This window comes from Frankliniella occidentalis, unplaced genomic scaffold, assembly GCF_000697945.3.
Source record: "Frankliniella occidentalis isolate FOCC.00 unplaced genomic scaffold, Focc_3.1 Scaffold74, whole genome shotgun sequence".
NCBI lineage: Eukaryota > Metazoa > Arthropoda > Insecta > Thysanoptera > Thripidae > Frankliniella > Frankliniella occidentalis.
This window is the reverse complement of record NW_026267204.1, coordinates 177,264-193,213: the sequence shown is the minus strand read 5'-3', so window position 1 is coordinate 193,213 and position 15,950 is coordinate 177,264. Positions and strand designations below refer to the sequence as shown.

General features: G+C 39.7%; 7 protein-coding genes across 12 annotated transcripts in view; 4 read left to right on the top strand and 3 right to left on the bottom strand.

Moving 5' to 3' along the window:
- Positions 1 to 760: 760 nt before the first annotated feature.
- On the top strand, positions 761 to 3,469 carry LOC113211768 (UPF0687 protein C20orf27 homolog). The gene is made up of 3 exons (XM_026430242.2): positions 761 to 970; positions 1,430 to 1,816; positions 1,906 to 3,469. The coding sequence occupies exons 1-3, from the start codon at positions 883 to 885 to the stop codon at positions 2,004 to 2,006; spliced, it is 576 nt and encodes a 191-aa protein (XP_026286027.1). The 5' UTR covers positions 761 to 882; the 3' UTR covers positions 2,007 to 3,469.
- On the bottom strand, positions 3,466 to 5,376 carry LOC113211767 (aldo-keto reductase family 1 member B1). Its single transcript, XM_026430241.2, has 7 exons — positions 5,055 to 5,376; positions 4,818 to 4,985; positions 4,612 to 4,728; positions 4,318 to 4,512; positions 4,020 to 4,226; positions 3,755 to 3,903; positions 3,466 to 3,668 (listed from the first exon to the last, which is right to left on the bottom strand). The coding sequence occupies exons 1-7, from the start codon at positions 5,133 to 5,135 to the stop codon at positions 3,626 to 3,628; spliced, it is 960 nt and encodes a 319-aa protein (XP_026286026.1). The 5' UTR covers positions 5,136 to 5,376; the 3' UTR covers positions 3,466 to 3,625.
- A 363-nt stretch (positions 5,377 to 5,739) lies between these two features.
- On the bottom strand, positions 5,740 to 6,707 carry LOC113211770 (U6 snRNA-associated Sm-like protein LSm6). The gene is made up of 3 exons (XM_026430245.2): positions 6,549 to 6,707; positions 6,157 to 6,268; positions 5,740 to 6,062 (listed from the first exon to the last, which is right to left on the bottom strand). Exons 2-3 carry the CDS (start codon positions 6,260 to 6,262, stop codon positions 5,914 to 5,916), a joined length of 255 nt encoding a protein of 84 aa, XP_026286030.1. The 5' UTR covers positions 6,263 to 6,268; positions 6,549 to 6,707; the 3' UTR covers positions 5,740 to 5,913.
- A 30-nt stretch (positions 6,708 to 6,737) lies between these two features.
- On the top strand, positions 6,738 to 7,429 carry LOC113211769 (39S ribosomal protein L42, mitochondrial). Its single transcript, XM_026430244.2, has 2 exons — positions 6,738 to 6,961; positions 7,046 to 7,429. Exons 1-2 carry the CDS (start codon positions 6,878 to 6,880, stop codon positions 7,328 to 7,330), a joined length of 369 nt encoding a protein of 122 aa, XP_026286029.1. The 5' UTR covers positions 6,738 to 6,877; the 3' UTR covers positions 7,331 to 7,429.
- Positions 7,428 to 10,351, bottom strand: LOC113211764 (cyclin-dependent kinase 10). Its single transcript, XM_026430237.2, has 9 exons — positions 10,139 to 10,351; positions 9,919 to 10,049; positions 9,760 to 9,832; positions 9,505 to 9,679; positions 9,201 to 9,403; positions 8,962 to 9,123; positions 8,496 to 8,780; positions 8,285 to 8,409; positions 7,428 to 8,172 (listed from the first exon to the last, which is right to left on the bottom strand). Exons 1-9 carry the CDS (start codon positions 10,158 to 10,160, stop codon positions 8,137 to 8,139), a joined length of 1,212 nt encoding a protein of 403 aa, XP_026286022.1. The 5' UTR covers positions 10,161 to 10,351; the 3' UTR covers positions 7,428 to 8,136.
- A 713-nt stretch (positions 10,352 to 11,064) lies between these two features.
- Positions 11,065 to 13,824, top strand: LOC113211766 (nucleosome assembly protein 1-like 1-B). Of its 2 annotated transcripts, none has more exons than XM_026430239.2 (9): positions 11,065 to 11,172; positions 11,747 to 11,928; positions 12,006 to 12,149; positions 12,219 to 12,379; positions 12,453 to 12,582; positions 12,650 to 12,814; positions 12,888 to 13,035; positions 13,112 to 13,231; positions 13,300 to 13,824. In XM_026430239.2, exons 2-9 carry the CDS (start codon positions 11,761 to 11,763, stop codon positions 13,470 to 13,472), a joined length of 1,209 nt encoding a protein of 402 aa, XP_026286024.1. In that variant the 5' UTR covers positions 11,065 to 11,172; positions 11,747 to 11,760; the 3' UTR covers positions 13,473 to 13,824. The 2 variants fall into 2 exon arrangements, with proteins under 2 accessions (XP_026286024.1, XP_026286025.1); XM_026430240.2 differs by lacking the exon at positions 11,065 to 11,172 and adding an exon at positions 11,364 to 11,501.
- A 354-nt stretch (positions 13,825 to 14,178) lies between these two features.
- The window catches only part of LOC113214364 (myocyte-specific enhancer factor 2), an 84,666-nt gene continuing 82,894 nt past the window's right edge, over positions 14,179 to 15,950 (top strand). For 2 of the 5 annotated variants that reach the window (XM_052268650.1, XM_052268651.1), the window contains exons 1-2: positions 14,179 to 14,524; positions 15,287 to 15,366. The gene's annotated coding sequence lies outside the window, so the exon portion shown is untranslated. The other 3 variants (XM_052268656.1, XM_052268653.1, XM_052268652.1) reach the window with 3 other exon arrangements.

The window sequence follows — 15,950 nt, the reverse complement described above, 5'->3', positions numbered from 1 at the left end:
CACGTTTCTGATAACTGATATCGTTTTGACATCAGTCTGACATTTCATTGCTCACTTGGCAGTTGGGTGGGATATTTTTAATGAAATCACACCAGTGTTGTTCAACGTTGAACACACAGGTTCTTTCTTGGGTGATCCTGATATCCACACATTTCTGATATCTAATATTTTGACATCGCACTGGTTTTAGTTTCTCGCGGGGGTGATGTTCTCGAGACCATTCTGTGGGTGAGGTAGTCGTGGTAGACGAGTTTGGTGCTGCTGGCTCTTTGAACACAGATTAATTTTTTAGTGTTAAGGAATAAACTCGTTTAACTATTATCACCCGAGTTGTAGTTAGATCATTCAGAAAGTGCGTCCATCATTTGCCGTTACGAAATTGCCAATTTCAGCCAATGCAATGTGTGATAGATATGCAACATCCTGCCTGTGTGCATGCGTGTACTGCGGAGTGGACTACCCCAAGTATCGGAGGTGCCGAACTCCCGTAATTTTCCTAATTTTCCCAATGATAGGCAAGGCATTTATATATCGTTCAAATCGCTGGGAAACGCTGATTCTGATCTGCTTCGAAGCTTGAGAAAGGGCCTTTTTTCAAGTTCGAAGCTACTCTACTACTAGTCCTATTCCTATTATCCTGATTTGAAATAAGAATGCGGGGAACAAAGCGGAAATCACTAAGCTGTGACAAGGTGACTTCCGTTTTCTTGTTCCCCGCATTCTTCTGCATTTCAAATTTGAATGTGAATGCGTTCTCACCCCCACCCCCCACCCCAAGAAAGGTAGGGGAGGTAAAAGTTATCATCATAACGCAAGCAGGTTTGCGTAGTTCTTATATGTTCTTAATATTTCCAAGCGCTAGTGTTATTTCGGTTTTATTTTATGTGGGCCACAAAGAAAAACAGTAATGCTAAATTGTCATCGGAGGCGGAGCTTAGTGCGGTGTTTCAACAAATGGGAATGAAACCTGGTAGGTTTATAACCTAAACTTCGTTCACCAACTGTCACTTTGTTTTTAATTTTTCTCTAAGATTAATTACCACAAGTCAACCAAACAATTCAATCTCTAGTTAATTTAATTTATACCTATCTTAGCACTAGGGACCCTCGTCGTTGTGTAGTTTTTTCTTGGTGTGAATAATTTTCAAAGTTTTCAAGTTCAAGTTATTAATTAAAGATTATCGTCTTTTTCTGGTCTTTCGTACCCATATTAATTCAGTTTTTCTTTATGTGTCGATATTCCTTACTTTTCTGTGTGAAGATTGCTTATTGATGTATTCCTCAGTAATAATAATAATCATTATGCAGAATGCCATCTTTTGTATGTGAATCATTTTGAATACACGTGGCAATAAAAGTGTTACTGGTCACTCTGGGGAGCTTGTAGAGGAGAAGTTTTTCTCATGTCCACTCTTTGTTTATTTTGCAGATCACCATGTCAGATTCGGAGATGAAGCTCTTGTTACATCCAAAGACAATAATGTTATTATCCAGAAAGTTGGGAATGACAACCTTGCCGTTCACTTGGGATTTTTACAAATGGGTCACCGTTACCATATAAGTGTATATCTCACGACTGAAATGTGCCCCTGTGGTCCACTCCTAAGCCCTTCACCAGGTGAAGCAAGTCTTTCCCAATATTTCAATCCTAACTGTCATCTTCTCGCCATGAATCAATGTGATGATGGGCGCTGGCAATTGAAAGTGGAATACTTTGCCCACAAAGAGAAACTTATGAGAGAAGATCTTTTTTTATTCTCCACAGATGAAAATCACAATATCAACCTCAAGTTAACATTCCATGCAAGAGTTTTGGGTAAGTATTCTCGGTAAGAATTCTTGACTTCAGTAAAATCTCAATTATGTCCCTTTTTGAAACTTTGTTGTTGTCTTTATTTGTTGCAGGGAAGGGGAAAGGTACTCCACTTTTGCGAAATGGCATTCACAGTATTGGATTTGAGTTAGAGGATGAAGGAGAAACATCTGATTGGCAGGGTTTTGACTAGTTTATTTGATTTTATATACTATTTCTCAATGTGATAGGCCTAGTATACACTTCATGTGAGTATGTTTATAGAATATTTAACTCAAACATAGAGGTTAGTTAAACTCACTTGATTTATAATTCAATTTAACATTAAGGATTCTGAAAAGATACCTGTGAATTTGAGCTTAAAGTGCAAATAGCATTATCAAATAAATTGTAAATAGTATAGTGCCTAATATTTTTATTATGGAAGTACCTATGTGTTTACTTTGTTCTTGTATTGTCTGTTGTCATTCATTCTAGGGTATTTTGTTGTTTTAGCAGAATACGTGGACAGTTTTGCAAATATTTAATACCTAGTTTCCTTTATACATTCAAGTTTTGTTGAGTTTCTGTTGACCAAAATCTTACTGTGTTTAAGATTATAAATGGGAGTGTGGGTGCATGTCTGCTTGTGTGTACATTTGGTTTGTGTGAGTGTGTTGACTACACTTCTTTTCATTTTCAATTTTAAAGTTTTTGGATAAGGCTGAAAATATTTTGCTATAAATGAGAACTTGATGATGGATTAGTTCAATCTGCTACTATTTTTTTTCCAAATTTAGTGTATGTTGTCTGGAAGCTTCTTTTAAAATCTTGTTGACACTAAGTTAAAGCTTTCACTTATTTTATTATTGGACTGTTTTGAAAAGGTTGCATCTTTTAAAATAATGTGAAGTAGTCCGATTGCATAAAGGGTACTATGTAATGCATATTTGCTCTAGAAAATGGGCCTATGTTGGGCATAATGACCTTCTTTGCTTCTTATGGAATCCATTAAATTGTCTTTGGTCAAGAAGTATTTCTCTTTACAGCTGGAAAAGTGAACACTTACGCCTTATTTAAGAAAATATGTCTTTTTAAAATGAGTGTTAAGTTGATAAGACTTGCTCAAACTGTTCTACTTCCTCACATTATGTGTAATGGCATTGTAAGTGACACCTCATATTTTACTTACCTCCTGTCTCCTACCCTCCCACCCCCATCTCCACTTTAGTTTTGTATTTCAGAATGGGCTGGAACAGTTTGAATGATCCCTTTCTTTTCAGGCTGTGCTCTTTATCCTCTGGTCCTGTGTTATTCCTAGTCAGTATGTGTCACATGTCTGTAGTTTTATCTAAATCTCATCTGTTGACTTTAATTTAATAGGGAAAGAAGGAAAGTGCAGAAAGCTACTTTCACAAAAGATATATTAAAATTGTTGAAGGAGGATGTTATCATTCTGAGCTAGAAGATTGTCAGTTTTTGAATGGCTGCAATCCGTCTTCAGCTGTTCTATGTTCTTACACTTGTGTGAGTTCCAGATAAGTCTGAATTTGTTAACCTTGTACGTTAATGATAGCAATGCCTTCCTGTTTTGAGTGTTTTGTATATGGTGTGTCTGCAATAGTTTTTACTTATTGCAGAATGTTATCTTACAGAAATAAAACACCACAAGATGAACTTACGAATTTTATTTATTGATTTTTGAAGTATGAAGTATTTTGTCAAAATTTAAGTGTTTTTTTATGTTTTTTTGTTTTTAGTAACAATATGTACCAAGCCAGAGGTAATATTTCATTTTGATGACTTTTAGAAATAGGTTATTGGATATTTTTTTTAAAAGTCGATGTTAAAAGGGTATTCTGGATGGTCTTTGCCGCTGTAAACAAAAAAGTGAAACAAGTATTAAATCAGTAACTTTTCGTCCATCTCTAAAACTGACTGTTGTTGTTATATGTTACTTACTCTAACTGGGGAATCAATCGCCCATTGCAATCAAATGTATCAATCACATCCATATCAGCTGATGTCAGTTCAAAATCAAAGATTTGTATGTTTTCTACAATGCGCTGTTTGCTAACTGATTTTGGGATGGGCACAGTCCCATTCTGAATCTATACAACAGGAAAAGAAAAGTTGATTAGAGGGTTCCTTTTCTTCTTCTTTTTTTCTCCTCTTGTGAGTTGATAATTTGCTATAAAAATTAGGTCCTTGTTGGACGAAACCTTACTAGATACCGTAGAATAACCTGAGCTGGACTCTTTGAGTACTTTTGGGCAATTTTTTTGACTTTTGGATCCTCAAGAAGGTTTGGGTCTCCTGGTTTAGCCCAGGGTCTGTCTGGAGAACCCAATGGACTGTATGCTGTGATGATAATATTACGAGCATTGCAGAAATCTATCAACTTTCTTTGATTCAAGTATGCATGGCACTCAACCTGTTCATGGAAAGGGATCAAGTTTTCTTTTCACTTTTATCTAGAGAAAAATCAACATTTCTGCAGGTTCATATATTTTTTAAAGTCTTACCTGGTTAACTGTAGGCCTTATTGTACAAGACTTGAGCAAACGATCCAGTTGTTTCGAGTTAAAGTTTGATACTCCAATACTTTTCACTAATCCTAGTTGAACACATTTTTCCATCTCTTTCCATGTGTCAACGAAATCTACATCACTGTACCGGACGGATCCGTCTGGGTTTGTTGGAAAAAGTTCACCTCCCTCCTAAAGAGTGTTTGGATTTGAAAAATTACTGATCTAGTAATGCAACCCATTTACAAGCAAGTATAATCGCCGTAATTGCTACAGAAAAATATTACAGACCTCATATGCCATTGGCCAATGGATCAGGTACAAGTCCAAGTAGTCCAAGCCAAAGTTCTTGAGAGACTGTCTGCATGCATCAACCACAAGGTCTGGACGATGGAAGGTATTCCATAGCTGTAAATCACTCAGAGGAGCGTTAATAATTTGTGAACCATAGTGAAATTTAGCTGTACTTGTGGGCGGGCATATCTTATGTAATGTACCTTGCTTGTAATGAAAATGTCTTCCCTCCTTATTACCCCTTCAGCAATCTTGGCCTTGACTCCTTTCCCCACTTCTGGTTCATTGTCGTAAAAGAAAGCTCCGTCAATGTGCCTGTATCCTGCATCAATCGCATCTTTGACTGCTTGTTCCACTTCGCCAGGCTTTGACTGCAACATTGTCAATCGTTTAGCTTTTACCCCCTGCACTTTTACTCGTAGTGTTGCCGTCTCACTTACCTTCCAGGTGCCGAGGCCCAGGACGGGGAAGTTCCTGCCGTCGTTGAGCTTGATGGTGGGGCAGTGCGACGGCTGGCTCATGCTGAATCTCTTTCTCGACAGTCTGGTGCGGATGAGAGGAGCGGAATGGACGGGCTTGGCTCACGAGTCTTTACCAAAGCCCTGGTTCAACACTTTATAATTTGTTTGCAGCGCGGGGGCGGGCCGTCGTGGTCGTGGCTTATCAGCAGGTCAGACGCTTGCGTCACTCGCTCTGGCTTTTCTAGTCTTGTTTCTTTTTGCTTTTTTCTATAAATAAGATTTACACGGAGACCGTTGACGCTTTCTGAACTGGCTGAATTTATGTCGGGTGGCGCCGGCCTTGGTGTCCTTTAGTGAAGAGTCGTCTCACGTTGGTTTTGCACCTCGGCATGCCTTCCGCCACATTCCACTTAGCAACATTTTGCACACGCGGCTCGTGTGAGCATGCGTCAGGCCGTGCCATGACCTTGGAAGAGAAAGGATTGGGGAAAGCTAGAATCTCATGAAAACAAACAACTTTCTTGATAGCTCATCAGTCGACCCCAAGGGGTCATCCTCATTACGAAAGCCACAACTTTCATCAAGAGAAATTTTTGAAGGCGCCAGTTACTTTCACAGTTTGATAAGTCCCTCTTAAGAAATGTGAGAAGAAAGTTACAAATCCTTTTATAGTGAGGAGCTTTTATTGTTTATGAAAAAAGATAATACATCTGGTGAAGTATTAGTATGTTTGGTAACATGACTAATGTGAACAAAAACATTTTAATTTTACTGGTACAATCTTAAACATTTAAATCAAAGAAAAAAAAAAACAGCTTAGAAGTAAGATTTAGCATATTTACAGCTTCCGCTTCTGAGTACTAATGTATAAAACATTATTGCCTCGAATGAAGGCATCTCCATACTTATTCTTAAGTTGACCATTGACATATTCTTCTGTTTGTTCTAGAGCTATGTTCATGTAACCATCAAGGCAAGCTAAAACACCTAAAACAAAAGACCAATATGGTTTTTATCATGACCATCTCAGTTTTCAGATTTCCGAGCATAATGAAATGTAGAGAGCATCATCGATACATACCTCGGTAGTCCACACCGCTGTTCAACTTCACCACAACAGGGCGACCATGGATCTGTTGAATAAAAGAAGTTAGAGCCTCCTTGCGGCTTGGTGGAGCAGTCGACATTTTATCCTGGGAAGGAAAACGATTACATATCAATTGCTACTCTTAGTGAGAGAGAAATGATGTAAATTAAAAGTCTAGGCGATTGTTGATATTAAAATAAAAACACATGAGGTGAGACTTTTAAAAATAATGACTGGCGAAGGCGAATATGGAGCATATTTTATGTCTCAAAGCAAAACAGATTCATAGTTTTGTTTGACAGTCATAAAGGTGCTCAGAGGTTAGGGAGTGCAAAGAGCGGGTTAAAACTGCGAATCAATGTGAGTAAAGCATAAAACCCATTTACCTGAGAATTGGCAGAAAATACAGGTAGGCAAAAGATTAGAGAGAAATACAAATATACTAAAGTTTTACAAATTCGGTCAAAATAGTCTATCAAACAACAAATAGCCCGGCATCCGCGAATCGAAAGTGTTTCGATAGTTTACCCACACTAAGTACGGTATGAGAAATTCAGTGGTAGTCAGACACCATTTGTTTGTTTGAACATTTATTTATTTCATTCTGCTACGGGTAGGAATTGCTTGAGTAATAAGAAATTGACGATAATTTTGACTTAAGTTCGAACCAAGGTCAAGTTTATACACGCAAGTGCTATCATTTCATCCCGGTACTATGTTTTCGAGGAGCATATTAGTGTCGCTCACAAGGGGAGGTTATCGTATACCGCTAGCAAAATGTTATTCATCAAACACTCAGGTGAGGAAGTGTGTGAACGACTCGCTGCTGACTGAGACTTGCTCATAGTGAAATAGCCTCACTGATGATTACATTTTGTTCAAGGTGGTTGTCGCTGATGATGGTAGAACTCTGGTCTGCTGGCACCCCGAACCTGAAGTCCCTTACGAACTGACTTCACCATTACCCAAAGAAGAAGTGGTCAACCAATCGGTCATAAGTGCGTTGAATGGGAACGATAAGTCTGACGTCTCCCACTTAGAAGCTTTAAAGGAAGAGCTTGCTCGTGAACAACTCATGAAAATGACATTTACCACCAAGCACAGGTGGTTCCCTCGTCCTGGAAAGAGAGAAGCCAAGAAAACTCCCATGGACCGCCCATATCTGTGATTTTTTGTTAAATTGAAAAGTTTCAAATATAGTTTAATATCAGTGTGTAACAAGCTTCTTTATAAATTGGATAGGATGTATTAAAAATTACAAGCCATAGACGTTCAAATTTATTTGTCATGATTATAAAACTACTATGAACTAATAATAAGAGGTCCTAGTCAAGCAAAGAAATTGGCAGTTACTTGAGAGCTGAACCCATATCATACCGACATGAAAACTTCCTAATTGTAAGACACGAGGAAAATGTAAACACAAACGTACGCAGCAGTACACATTTAACATAACGTAGCTATATGCAATGTTTGAATTACTAGTTCTTCACATTAAAATCATGACATTGATTTAAACTGAATTGCAGCTCAGCAAATTACAGCCATTTGGTACATAATCAAGGTGATTTACCAATAGAAAGATTACAATAATTTCTTTACAAGTATTTTAAATATGTAATATGTGTAAGTGTGAACATAATTTTGAGAACTGTCTGGGATATATTTTTTAAATCTTTCCTTATTACATTACTATAGAAATGTAACTTAATTTTAACTTGAGATAATGAAGCCCCAAAGGCAGCACACAAAAGGATATAGGTAAAACACAGTCAAGGGTTATATTGTTATTACCTCATCACTACTGCTTATTTCACAGTCTTCTTTATCACTGACAATTTCACCCTCTTCTATATCTCTCTGCATGAATCGAAGTACCAAATTCCTCTGACTGACTTTAAAGGCAGTCGGCAAAGCCTTCCCTTTGTTGTCAGCTGCAGGGCTCCTCTCAGGGAAAGCTGCCGGAAGTGAATATCATTCGACTCTTCTTTTCTTGACCAAAGACCCCAGCTTTGAACAAAAACAAGTAATAGATTAGATTTTAAAATTATAGATTTTCATACGTACATAGTTAGGAATGTCAGAAATAGTGGAGACAAGAAAGAACACTTCCAGAACTTACAAGATCAGAGATAGGCAAATTATTAGTCAGAGATGAAGCAGGTTCTTCATTTGAGTTAGGTGGTAGGGCCTTATGCTTCAGATTGCGGTGCTGAGGGAATGTTGGCATCATTTTGGCTTCACAAGCTGTGATAATAAAATTTAAATTTATAATTTGCCATTGAGCAAAAACCCAGACCCATTAAAAATAAATAGCTCTTAACAAAACTTACGAAGAGGAGCTTCTTTGAAGTAGGAGCTTTCCAAACACTCTTCTGCTGTCGCTCTCTTTTTAGGGTCATACATGAGTAAGAAGTTCAACAGACGGAGCCCACTGGATGACAACCAGGGGAATCTCTGTTTCAAATTGTTGTAGGGCTGCTGCCGAAGAGTGAAATTTTGGACAGCAGGCAAGGATGAAAACTCGGGCCAAATGGTGTCAGAAGGTGTACCAAGAAGATCCACAATCAGTTCTAGCTGCCCAATTTCTGAGCGTCCAGGAAGCAATGGCCTGTGACCTGGAGCACAGAGACAACTTAATACAATTCATACAGAATTTAATAAAACAGTTCATGTTTTGCAGCAAGTGATCTAGAGACACAAGCTACACATCTGTTTAATTCTACCTAAATTATAAGCTGTCTCACAAGTAAGACTGGTCTCAAACGTGATAATGCAGAAAAATCAACCTTTCCTTACCTAAGAGTTCACCAGTGATGCATCCTGCTGCCCATATATCAACTGCTGTTGTTTGGTGGGATGCTTGAAGTAGAATTTCTGGGGCTCGATACCAGAGTGTAACAACTTTCTGAGTCATCTCCCCATGGGGAACACTGTACCACCTGGCCAAACCAAAGTCAGCTGAAAATTGGACAGAAAATTAAAATCTTTGCATATGGTGGACGGATTTGTAATCGAAAAGTAAACAAGTGACATACCAATTTTAACGCAACCCTTATCAGTCATTAGAAGGTTAGACACTTTGAGGTCACGATGAACAATGAAGTTATTGTGTAGATATTGCAAGCCTCGGAATACTTGCATCATTATACATTTGACTTGTGATTCAGAGAAGGGAGTTTGCATGTGATCCAAGAGACTAGCAAGGTCTTGTTCACAGTATTCCATTACCAGAAAAATGCTGAAATTAGAACAATGAATCACATTGATAGTTATAGTTTTTTTTCTCATAAAGTGAATGAAATACTACAGGCAAATAATGTGTAAAGTAAGCGAACTTACCTTTCAAGACTCTTTCCTACAACCACTTCCTTCAATCGTACAACATTTTCATGCTGGCACGCCAACAAAACAGAAATTTCCCTGACACCACTGACAGGTAGCCCATCCTTTTCGTTTTCCATCCGCACTTTTTTTAAAGCAACGACTCTGTCATTAACTGTATCTCTGGCACGATCTACAACCAAATAAGATAAAAAATACTTTAACATTTTTGAAGACAACAACGACGAACTTTGAACACTGGCTAACACTCACAAACAATGCCATAGGTTCCTTCTCCAATGCGATTGAGTTTTTCAAATTCTGTCACAAATCTGCAGCGTCCCAGCTGCAACAAAACAACAAACTATTAAAAAAACTTCCAGGTTAAAGAGAAAGGAGTAGTACTTGAAGCTCAGAGATTGTTTGACGTACCAGATCTTTTTCAGGAATTTCCATAGACTTGCCAGTAAGAGAAGTTAAAATTCCTTTTCTTTGGACAGGTTGTGTTGGATCGGAGCCCACATAGCCTACATCACATGGAGGAGCAGCAGCCTCCACAGGCTCTGCAAGGGAAAATATTCCCAAATGTTACAAAGTGAAATGACATGAAGTTTGATGCTCCGACCTGGGTCGCAACGGGTCCGGCACTTACCTGCCACTTCCAGCTCCGGCATGTTGTCTTGAGGTCGCCGGTGTTTGCTCAAGGCAAAGTAAATTTGTACAGCCACTCGTGGCCACAAATTTGAAAGACGCAGCTACAATACAAACAACGCTTACAGAAGATGCCGGTGCGGAACGCTAAAAAATTTTCCAGCCTTCTCTGCACGCAATCCTTTTCGTTCTGCAGATGTTTTGTTTGGGGATCCGTTCCATAATAAAGTCAAAAGTCACTTCCTCCTGTTTTGGTATTACTTAAGTGTGGGTTCTAAATTTTGTAAAGAGCAAAAGTGTTAAAATATCAGGCTATAGTCAAATACAACTTAAACCAGAAATATTGAAGAGACGCATATCAGACAATAATCAAAATCAATACTTTGGGCATAGGGCAGTAGCGATAGGCGAAGGATCGAGGCATCGACTTCCAATCTGAGTGGCTGCTGAGTGGGGAGCAGACGACACAACAAAACAGCAATTTTGATTAGTTTTGAATTACTCTCGAATCTTTATCATTAATAGTCTATTGAAAAATGATGTCTTAGACTAAGAACAGCCTATCATATGCAAAGTTTTAACCTTTTCCCCCAGATATCTCCATGAGAACGTCTAGAAGCAGATGTGCCTCTCCCTCAGTTTAAACTGCCGCGGCTTCGCGCCGTACGAGCAGGTCTGAAAGGAGGTTAGGCTCCTTTTTTTATACTGGTTGAATACCATTTCTGTGCATAAATACATCCGTGATTTGAGTTCCCGATTTGAACGCACTGCATTACTTGGGTTTTAGTGAGAGAAATATTGAACAGTCTTGATTTCTGAGGCTCCCACTCAGCATACTTCGGAACGTTACGGGCTGGTTTCACCGGCAGTGCTTCGATAGAAAGATAACGGTTCGCTATTGCTACTGCTCTATGGTCAGGGGTCAGGGGCCTTGTCGTGGGGGGAAGGGGAGGGGGAGCCATGCCATACATAAACGCCGCACCGCGAACGTATCCACTCCTCCATCTTTTCTCAGTGCACCCTCCACAACCTACGGTAAGACTGCGGTTATAATTTGCCCTACCTCGATTAAAAGGTCGTGATGTTTTACCCAATTCGTGGCAATCCGCAAAAATTAAACCCGCTGACACAATCCCCCAGTTGTTTCGGAATGGCGTAGTAGTTTACGGTGACTTCAAGTGCGTCGTCCGGCCCCACATGTGCGCCGCGGTGCGCAGCGCGCAGCGGCTGTCCCATGCCTTCGGCTTAGTCTGACCACTTTGGAAGGCCTACCTCGCTCGGAGCCGCAGAGACCATTTCCGAGGCTGCCCTTGTTTGGTTTTGCTGTAGGCCTGTTGCCCTGGCGTGGATTTCTGTCTGGAAAGGTTGTGCGACTCCCGTTACTCCCTCGAGCTAATCTGGCAGGGCTGTCACTCCAAATTGCGCCTCAGGCCCAGCTCCTTTGTCCCACCGTGTTTCGGCGCCAAATACTCTAGAGTGTTTCTTGTTTGATTCTGCTGCCGTCGCTACGCTAAGCGACGGCGTCTCTTTGCAAATTCCTCTCTCGCGCCGGTCTCTGTTGCTTGTCACTTGTGTTCCATTGAGTTGACCTGTCAAACCTTGTCCACAGGTCCGCACACAACCATGTCTTCTGAACAGGACCGCGCCGCTGATGCCACCAATGACGATGTGGAATCAATGGAAGATGTTGAAGACGAAAATGCCGACTCCAATGATATCACCCGGCAAGTCCTCCGTCAGGCTGATGTGCTCGCTGCCATTCAAGGCCAGCTGAGACAAGAAATGTTAAATGTAAGTGATCAATTTCATTGGTTTATTAATCGCTTGTCACATGTTTTGAGATTTGATCAAAAACCCTTCTGCTCTAGGCAATGCCCCCTCAAGTTAAACGCCGGATCAAGGCACTTAAGAAATTCCAACTGGAGGCAACGAACATCGAGTCCAAGTTCTATGAGGAGGTCCATGCTCTTGAGTGCAAGTACCACAAGCTTTATCAGCCACTTTTTATGAAGGTGTGTAATATTCGAGACCCTCAAATTTTCTAAGTTGTATCTTGTGCTCATGGTCAATTTTCTTTGCAGCGTGCCAATGTCATCTGTGGGCTACACGAACCTACCGATGAAGAAATTGCAGGCATGTCAGATGACGAGAAAGATGATGAGTTGTGTGCGGAAATTAAGGCCAAAGTTAAGATTGAAGACCTAATGCCTCCTAAAGATCAGAAGGCCAAGGAGGAAGCTGAGTAAGTCTTTCAATATATGATAGCACTGTCCAAAGAACCACAATTTGACTAAATGCATTCTTTGACTTGCTAGGAACAACAAAAACAAGGATGTCACAGGCATTCCAGACTTCTGGCTTACCATTTTCAAAAATGTTGCTCTTTTGTCAGAAATGGTTGAGGAACATGACGAACCAATCTTGAAACATCTTATTGATATTCAAGTAAGCTCTACTATAACTGTGATTCTATAGAATGTTGAATACATGTTAATACTCTTTTGTTTTTCAGGTAATTCTGCTTGAAAAGGACCCTATGGGCTTTGTTCTTGAATTCCACTTTTCTCCTAACGAATACTTCTCCAACTCAGTTCTTACTAAAGAGTATGAAATGAAATGTACTCCTGATGAAAGTGACCCCTTCAGCTTTGAGGGCCCAGAGATCTACAAATGCAAGGTATGGTAGTACCCCATTACATAAATTACTTTTTGATCACATGACTTTTTGATATTAAAATACTGTCTCTCAGGGTTGTGTCATTGGTTGGAACAAAGGCAAAAATGTCACTGTCAAAACCATAAAGAAAACTCAAAAGCACAAGTCTCATGGTTCACTTAGAACAGTAACGAGAACTGTTCAGAATGATTCATTCTTTAATTTCTTCAACCCACCAATGAGTAAGTCATTGTCCATTTAAATCTTTAAGTATGTTAGCTTATCTGTCTTCATTTTCTTCAATTATTTTCATTTTAGTCTCTGATGACCCTGATGCTGAGTTGGATGATGACACCCAAACCCTCTTGACATCTGATTTTGAGATTGGACATTACATCAGAGAACGCATCGTGCCCCGTGCTGTTTTGTACTTCACAGGTATGACTTTTGACCACATTCTGCTAAATAATTTAAAATTACAGTTCTAACTAATTTTATTTCTATAGGTGAAGCTTTGGAGGGTGAAGAAGACTTTGAAGAAGATGACTCGGAGGAGGAAGATGAAGAGGAAGAGGAGGAAGATGAAGATTATGTCCCTGCCTCCAACAAAGATGCTGCCAAGAAGCTCTCTGCTTTAGCAAAGGGCCAGAACCAACAGGGAGACTGCAAGCAGCAATAAACTGATGTGCTGAGCATTGTTGTGTGGAATCTAGTGTAGTGGTTACAACAATGTGATATCATGCATTTTAATGTATCAAGTTCATTGATATTTTCGTCTGTTTTTGTCAAACCGTACTTTAAGGCCATTTTTCTCTAATCATTGTACTATAAAAAAAATGTTAAATCTTAGTAGCTTCTGATTCCGGCTTTAAGATTCTGCACAAAACAAATTCTATGGCCTATTAAAATTCCATGTAGACATTTTTTTTCTGTTGAGATGGCAAGTTTGACCCTGTGACCTGCGGTGTAAGAAACAATCCTATTGTATTTATAAGAGGAAGGAAAGGAGTAAATCTTTTTTTATATAGTGATTTCTGACTATTTCATTCAATGCCTTTTTGCTGCCTATCACAGTAATATTGTGTGCTCACATGTGCGTACAAGTAAACTTAAAAAAGCTAAGAAAACGTGGAATTCAAGTCCATTGAATGGAAGTCAAATGTGGCGCCCATTCATCGAGATATCGCTACACTGTAGAGCGTGACTGTACGCCGGGCAACAGGTGGGCAAATCTTTTGGCGGGACGTATCTAAAGCGCTTTTCGGGACCCTCACAACTTGCGGCGAATATTTTGGAATCCTTCCTATCCGTATTGATGGATTTTTCAGTTTTTTTGACTTGCAATGTGTCCGTTCCATCAACTGCACGTTGACCAAGGTCATCCAGATCCGCAGTGATGTCACTCTGACATCATCAAACGATCAAACATCAAACCGCGATGAGACGTAAACAGAGTCGCTTCAGCCCCATTTACTGTATGCTTCAGTTCTTGCGGGGGAACCGCGTTTTTGTTTCGCTAAGGGCTTAGTCGCGGACGTACTCGAAATTTATGGCTACATTTCTGAATGAGTCCGAATTCGGTGCGCAATTTACACCAGTTTTTTCCGTTCTATGACGTCAGAGGAAGTGCCCTTGTAGCAGGCTGCAGGCTGGCGGCCCGAGATTCCTATTGGGCTTAATTACTCGAATATTCACTCCAATTTCTATTTGAGTTGGAACAATTGCCCAGCAGTAAGTATCCATGGCAAATGCTTGCTTTGAAATTGCCGTAAGTTTGGTCATTGACTCCCAACCACAATTTGCTGCAAGAAATCTCCCAGTCGCGGAAGATACATGCCTCTGTTGACATCTTAGTTTACCGGATAGGAAGGAAATTTTTTGCTCTACCCCGTGTGACTTTAGGCCCTCAGACCAAGGAGGGCTAGCTGCAGCATTTATTAGAGCTGTCATCTTGAGAATATGCATATCGGTCGTTCAGAATTGTGATATATTCCGGGTTTGCTCTTGACCTTAGCCGTGCTGGAGGCTGCATACCTAACCTTTCAATTTGTTTGATAGTTATCTTACATAACCTAACTAATTGTTCTTGCTTGAATCGTTTATGGGTTGTATTAAATTTTTTAATTTAACTGGAATGCATCTATAATGTGTATTATAGTATCGTGTATTCCAAATAGTTTCTCATAATTAGTGTGTGCCTGTTTGGTAACACAAAGTTTACGCTACAATTTTTTTTTTTGTGTTTTGATTACATAGTTCCCAATAAATTCTGGGAGTGCTTAGGAAACAATCTTGACGTATTAAATTAATTTAGTCAACAGTAAATATAAGGTATTGTATCCACATGTCCACATATTATCCAAAGCTGCACATGCCACGGTATTTTTGGACATTCGTAGCAGTGCTGTTTCATTCTATCTAGCAATATCATTAGTTCAGTTTTGATCCACTGTTAGATTATGTTTGTTCTGTATTTATGTGGTTTCTTTTCAGGCCAGCTCGGGATCTCAGACCTGCAGCAGTGCTTCATGTCTAGTAGGAGGACCTGGAATCGAAAGGAACCTGCTTGCTTGGTGAGACTAATCCCAGTTTATTGTGAAATTTTGCATCATGACTAACAATTGGGGAATTAACAGCTTTAATGTAACTGCAGCGGTAAAATATGTGAAGTTTCATCTGTAACATAATGCCGTCAGGAAATGCCTTGTTGTTATGTTGTGGATGTGTCTGTTTTGGGGAAGACATCACGCCAACGGGGTAAGCATGAATTGCTAACTGTTACTAACGTGCTTGCTTTTTGTAATGCCTTTATCTAACTTTGTGTGCTCTGCTATTGGGAAGACAAAACACTGTCAAAATGCGACAGACATGTTTTTGAATGATTTTTCTTGTTAGATTGAGTTGTGAAATGATCATGCACTGATGTTAATTCAACTTCAATTTGAATTCCATATATTCCATAGAAACTTTTTTCTCAGTTTAAAGACAAAAATGGTGCTACGTTGCTTTTAAGTTACTGTTTGAAACGTGCCAATTTCATTTAATTACGACTTGAATTACGAGCCTTACGCGACTCTGCGGGCTCTACCCCGAGCCTTAGAGACTTTATGGCAGCCTGGGGTGGCATAGCGCGGGGAAAGGGATAAGGGGGAGGGGG

Bases quoted from the DNA above. Each gene is read 5' to 3' on its own strand.
- LOC113211768 (XM_026430242.2), top strand. From the start codon at position 883: ATGTGGGCCACAAAGAAAAACAGTAATGCTAAATTGTCATCGGAGGCG. The intron at 971-1,429 runs GTAGGTTTATAA...TTTATTTTGCAG, and splicing joins ACAAATGGGAATGAAACCTG to ATCACCATGTCAGATTCGGA. The intron at 1,817-1,905 runs GTAAGTATTCTC...TATTTGTTGCAG, and splicing joins ATTCCATGCAAGAGTTTTGG to GGAAGGGGAAAGGTACTCCA.
- LOC113211767 (XM_026430241.2), bottom strand. From the start codon at position 5,135: ATGAGCCAGCCGTCGCACTGCCCCACCATCAAGCTCAACGACGGCAGG. The intron at 4,986-5,054 runs GTAAGTGAGACG...ACAATGTTGCAG, and splicing joins TGGGCCTCGGCACCTGGAAG to TCAAAGCCTGGCGAAGTGGA. The intron at 4,227-4,317 runs GTAAGACTTTAA...TTCCATGAACAG, and splicing joins TAAGGCCTACAGTTAACCAG to GTTGAGTGCCATGCATACTT.
- LOC113211770 (XM_026430245.2), bottom strand. From the start codon at position 6,262: ATGTCGACTGCTCCACCAAGCCGCAAGGAGGCTCTAACTTCTTTTATT. The intron at 6,063-6,156 runs GTATGTATCGAT...CTTTTGTTTTAG, and splicing joins CAGCGGTGTGGACTACCGAG to GTGTTTTAGCTTGCCTTGAT.
- LOC113211769 (XM_026430244.2), top strand. From the start codon at position 6,878: ATGTTTTCGAGGAGCATATTAGTGTCGCTCACAAGGGGAGGTTATCGT. The intron at 6,962-7,045 runs GTGAGGAAGTGT...ATTTTGTTCAAG, and splicing joins GTTATTCATCAAACACTCAG to GTGGTTGTCGCTGATGATGG.
- LOC113211764 (XM_026430237.2), bottom strand. From the start codon at position 10,160: ATGCCGGAGCTGGAAGTGGCAG. The intron at 9,833-9,918 runs GTACGTCAAACA...GTTTTGTTGCAG, and splicing joins AAATTCCTGAAAAAGATCTG to CTGGGACGCTGCAGATTTGT. The intron at 8,781-8,961 runs GTAAGGAAAGGT...TCTGTGCTCCAG, and splicing joins CATCACTGGTGAACTCTTAG to GTCACAGGCCATTGCTTCCT.
- LOC113211766 (XM_026430239.2), top strand. From the start codon at position 11,761: ATGTCTTCTGAACAGGACCGCGCCGCTGATGCCACCAATGACGATGTG. The intron at 12,380-12,452 runs GTAAGTCTTTCA...TTGACTTGCTAG, and splicing joins AAGGCCAAGGAGGAAGCTGA to GAACAACAAAAACAAGGATG. The intron at 13,036-13,111 runs GTAAGTCATTGT...TTTTCATTTTAG, and splicing joins TTTCTTCAACCCACCAATGA to TCTCTGATGACCCTGATGCT.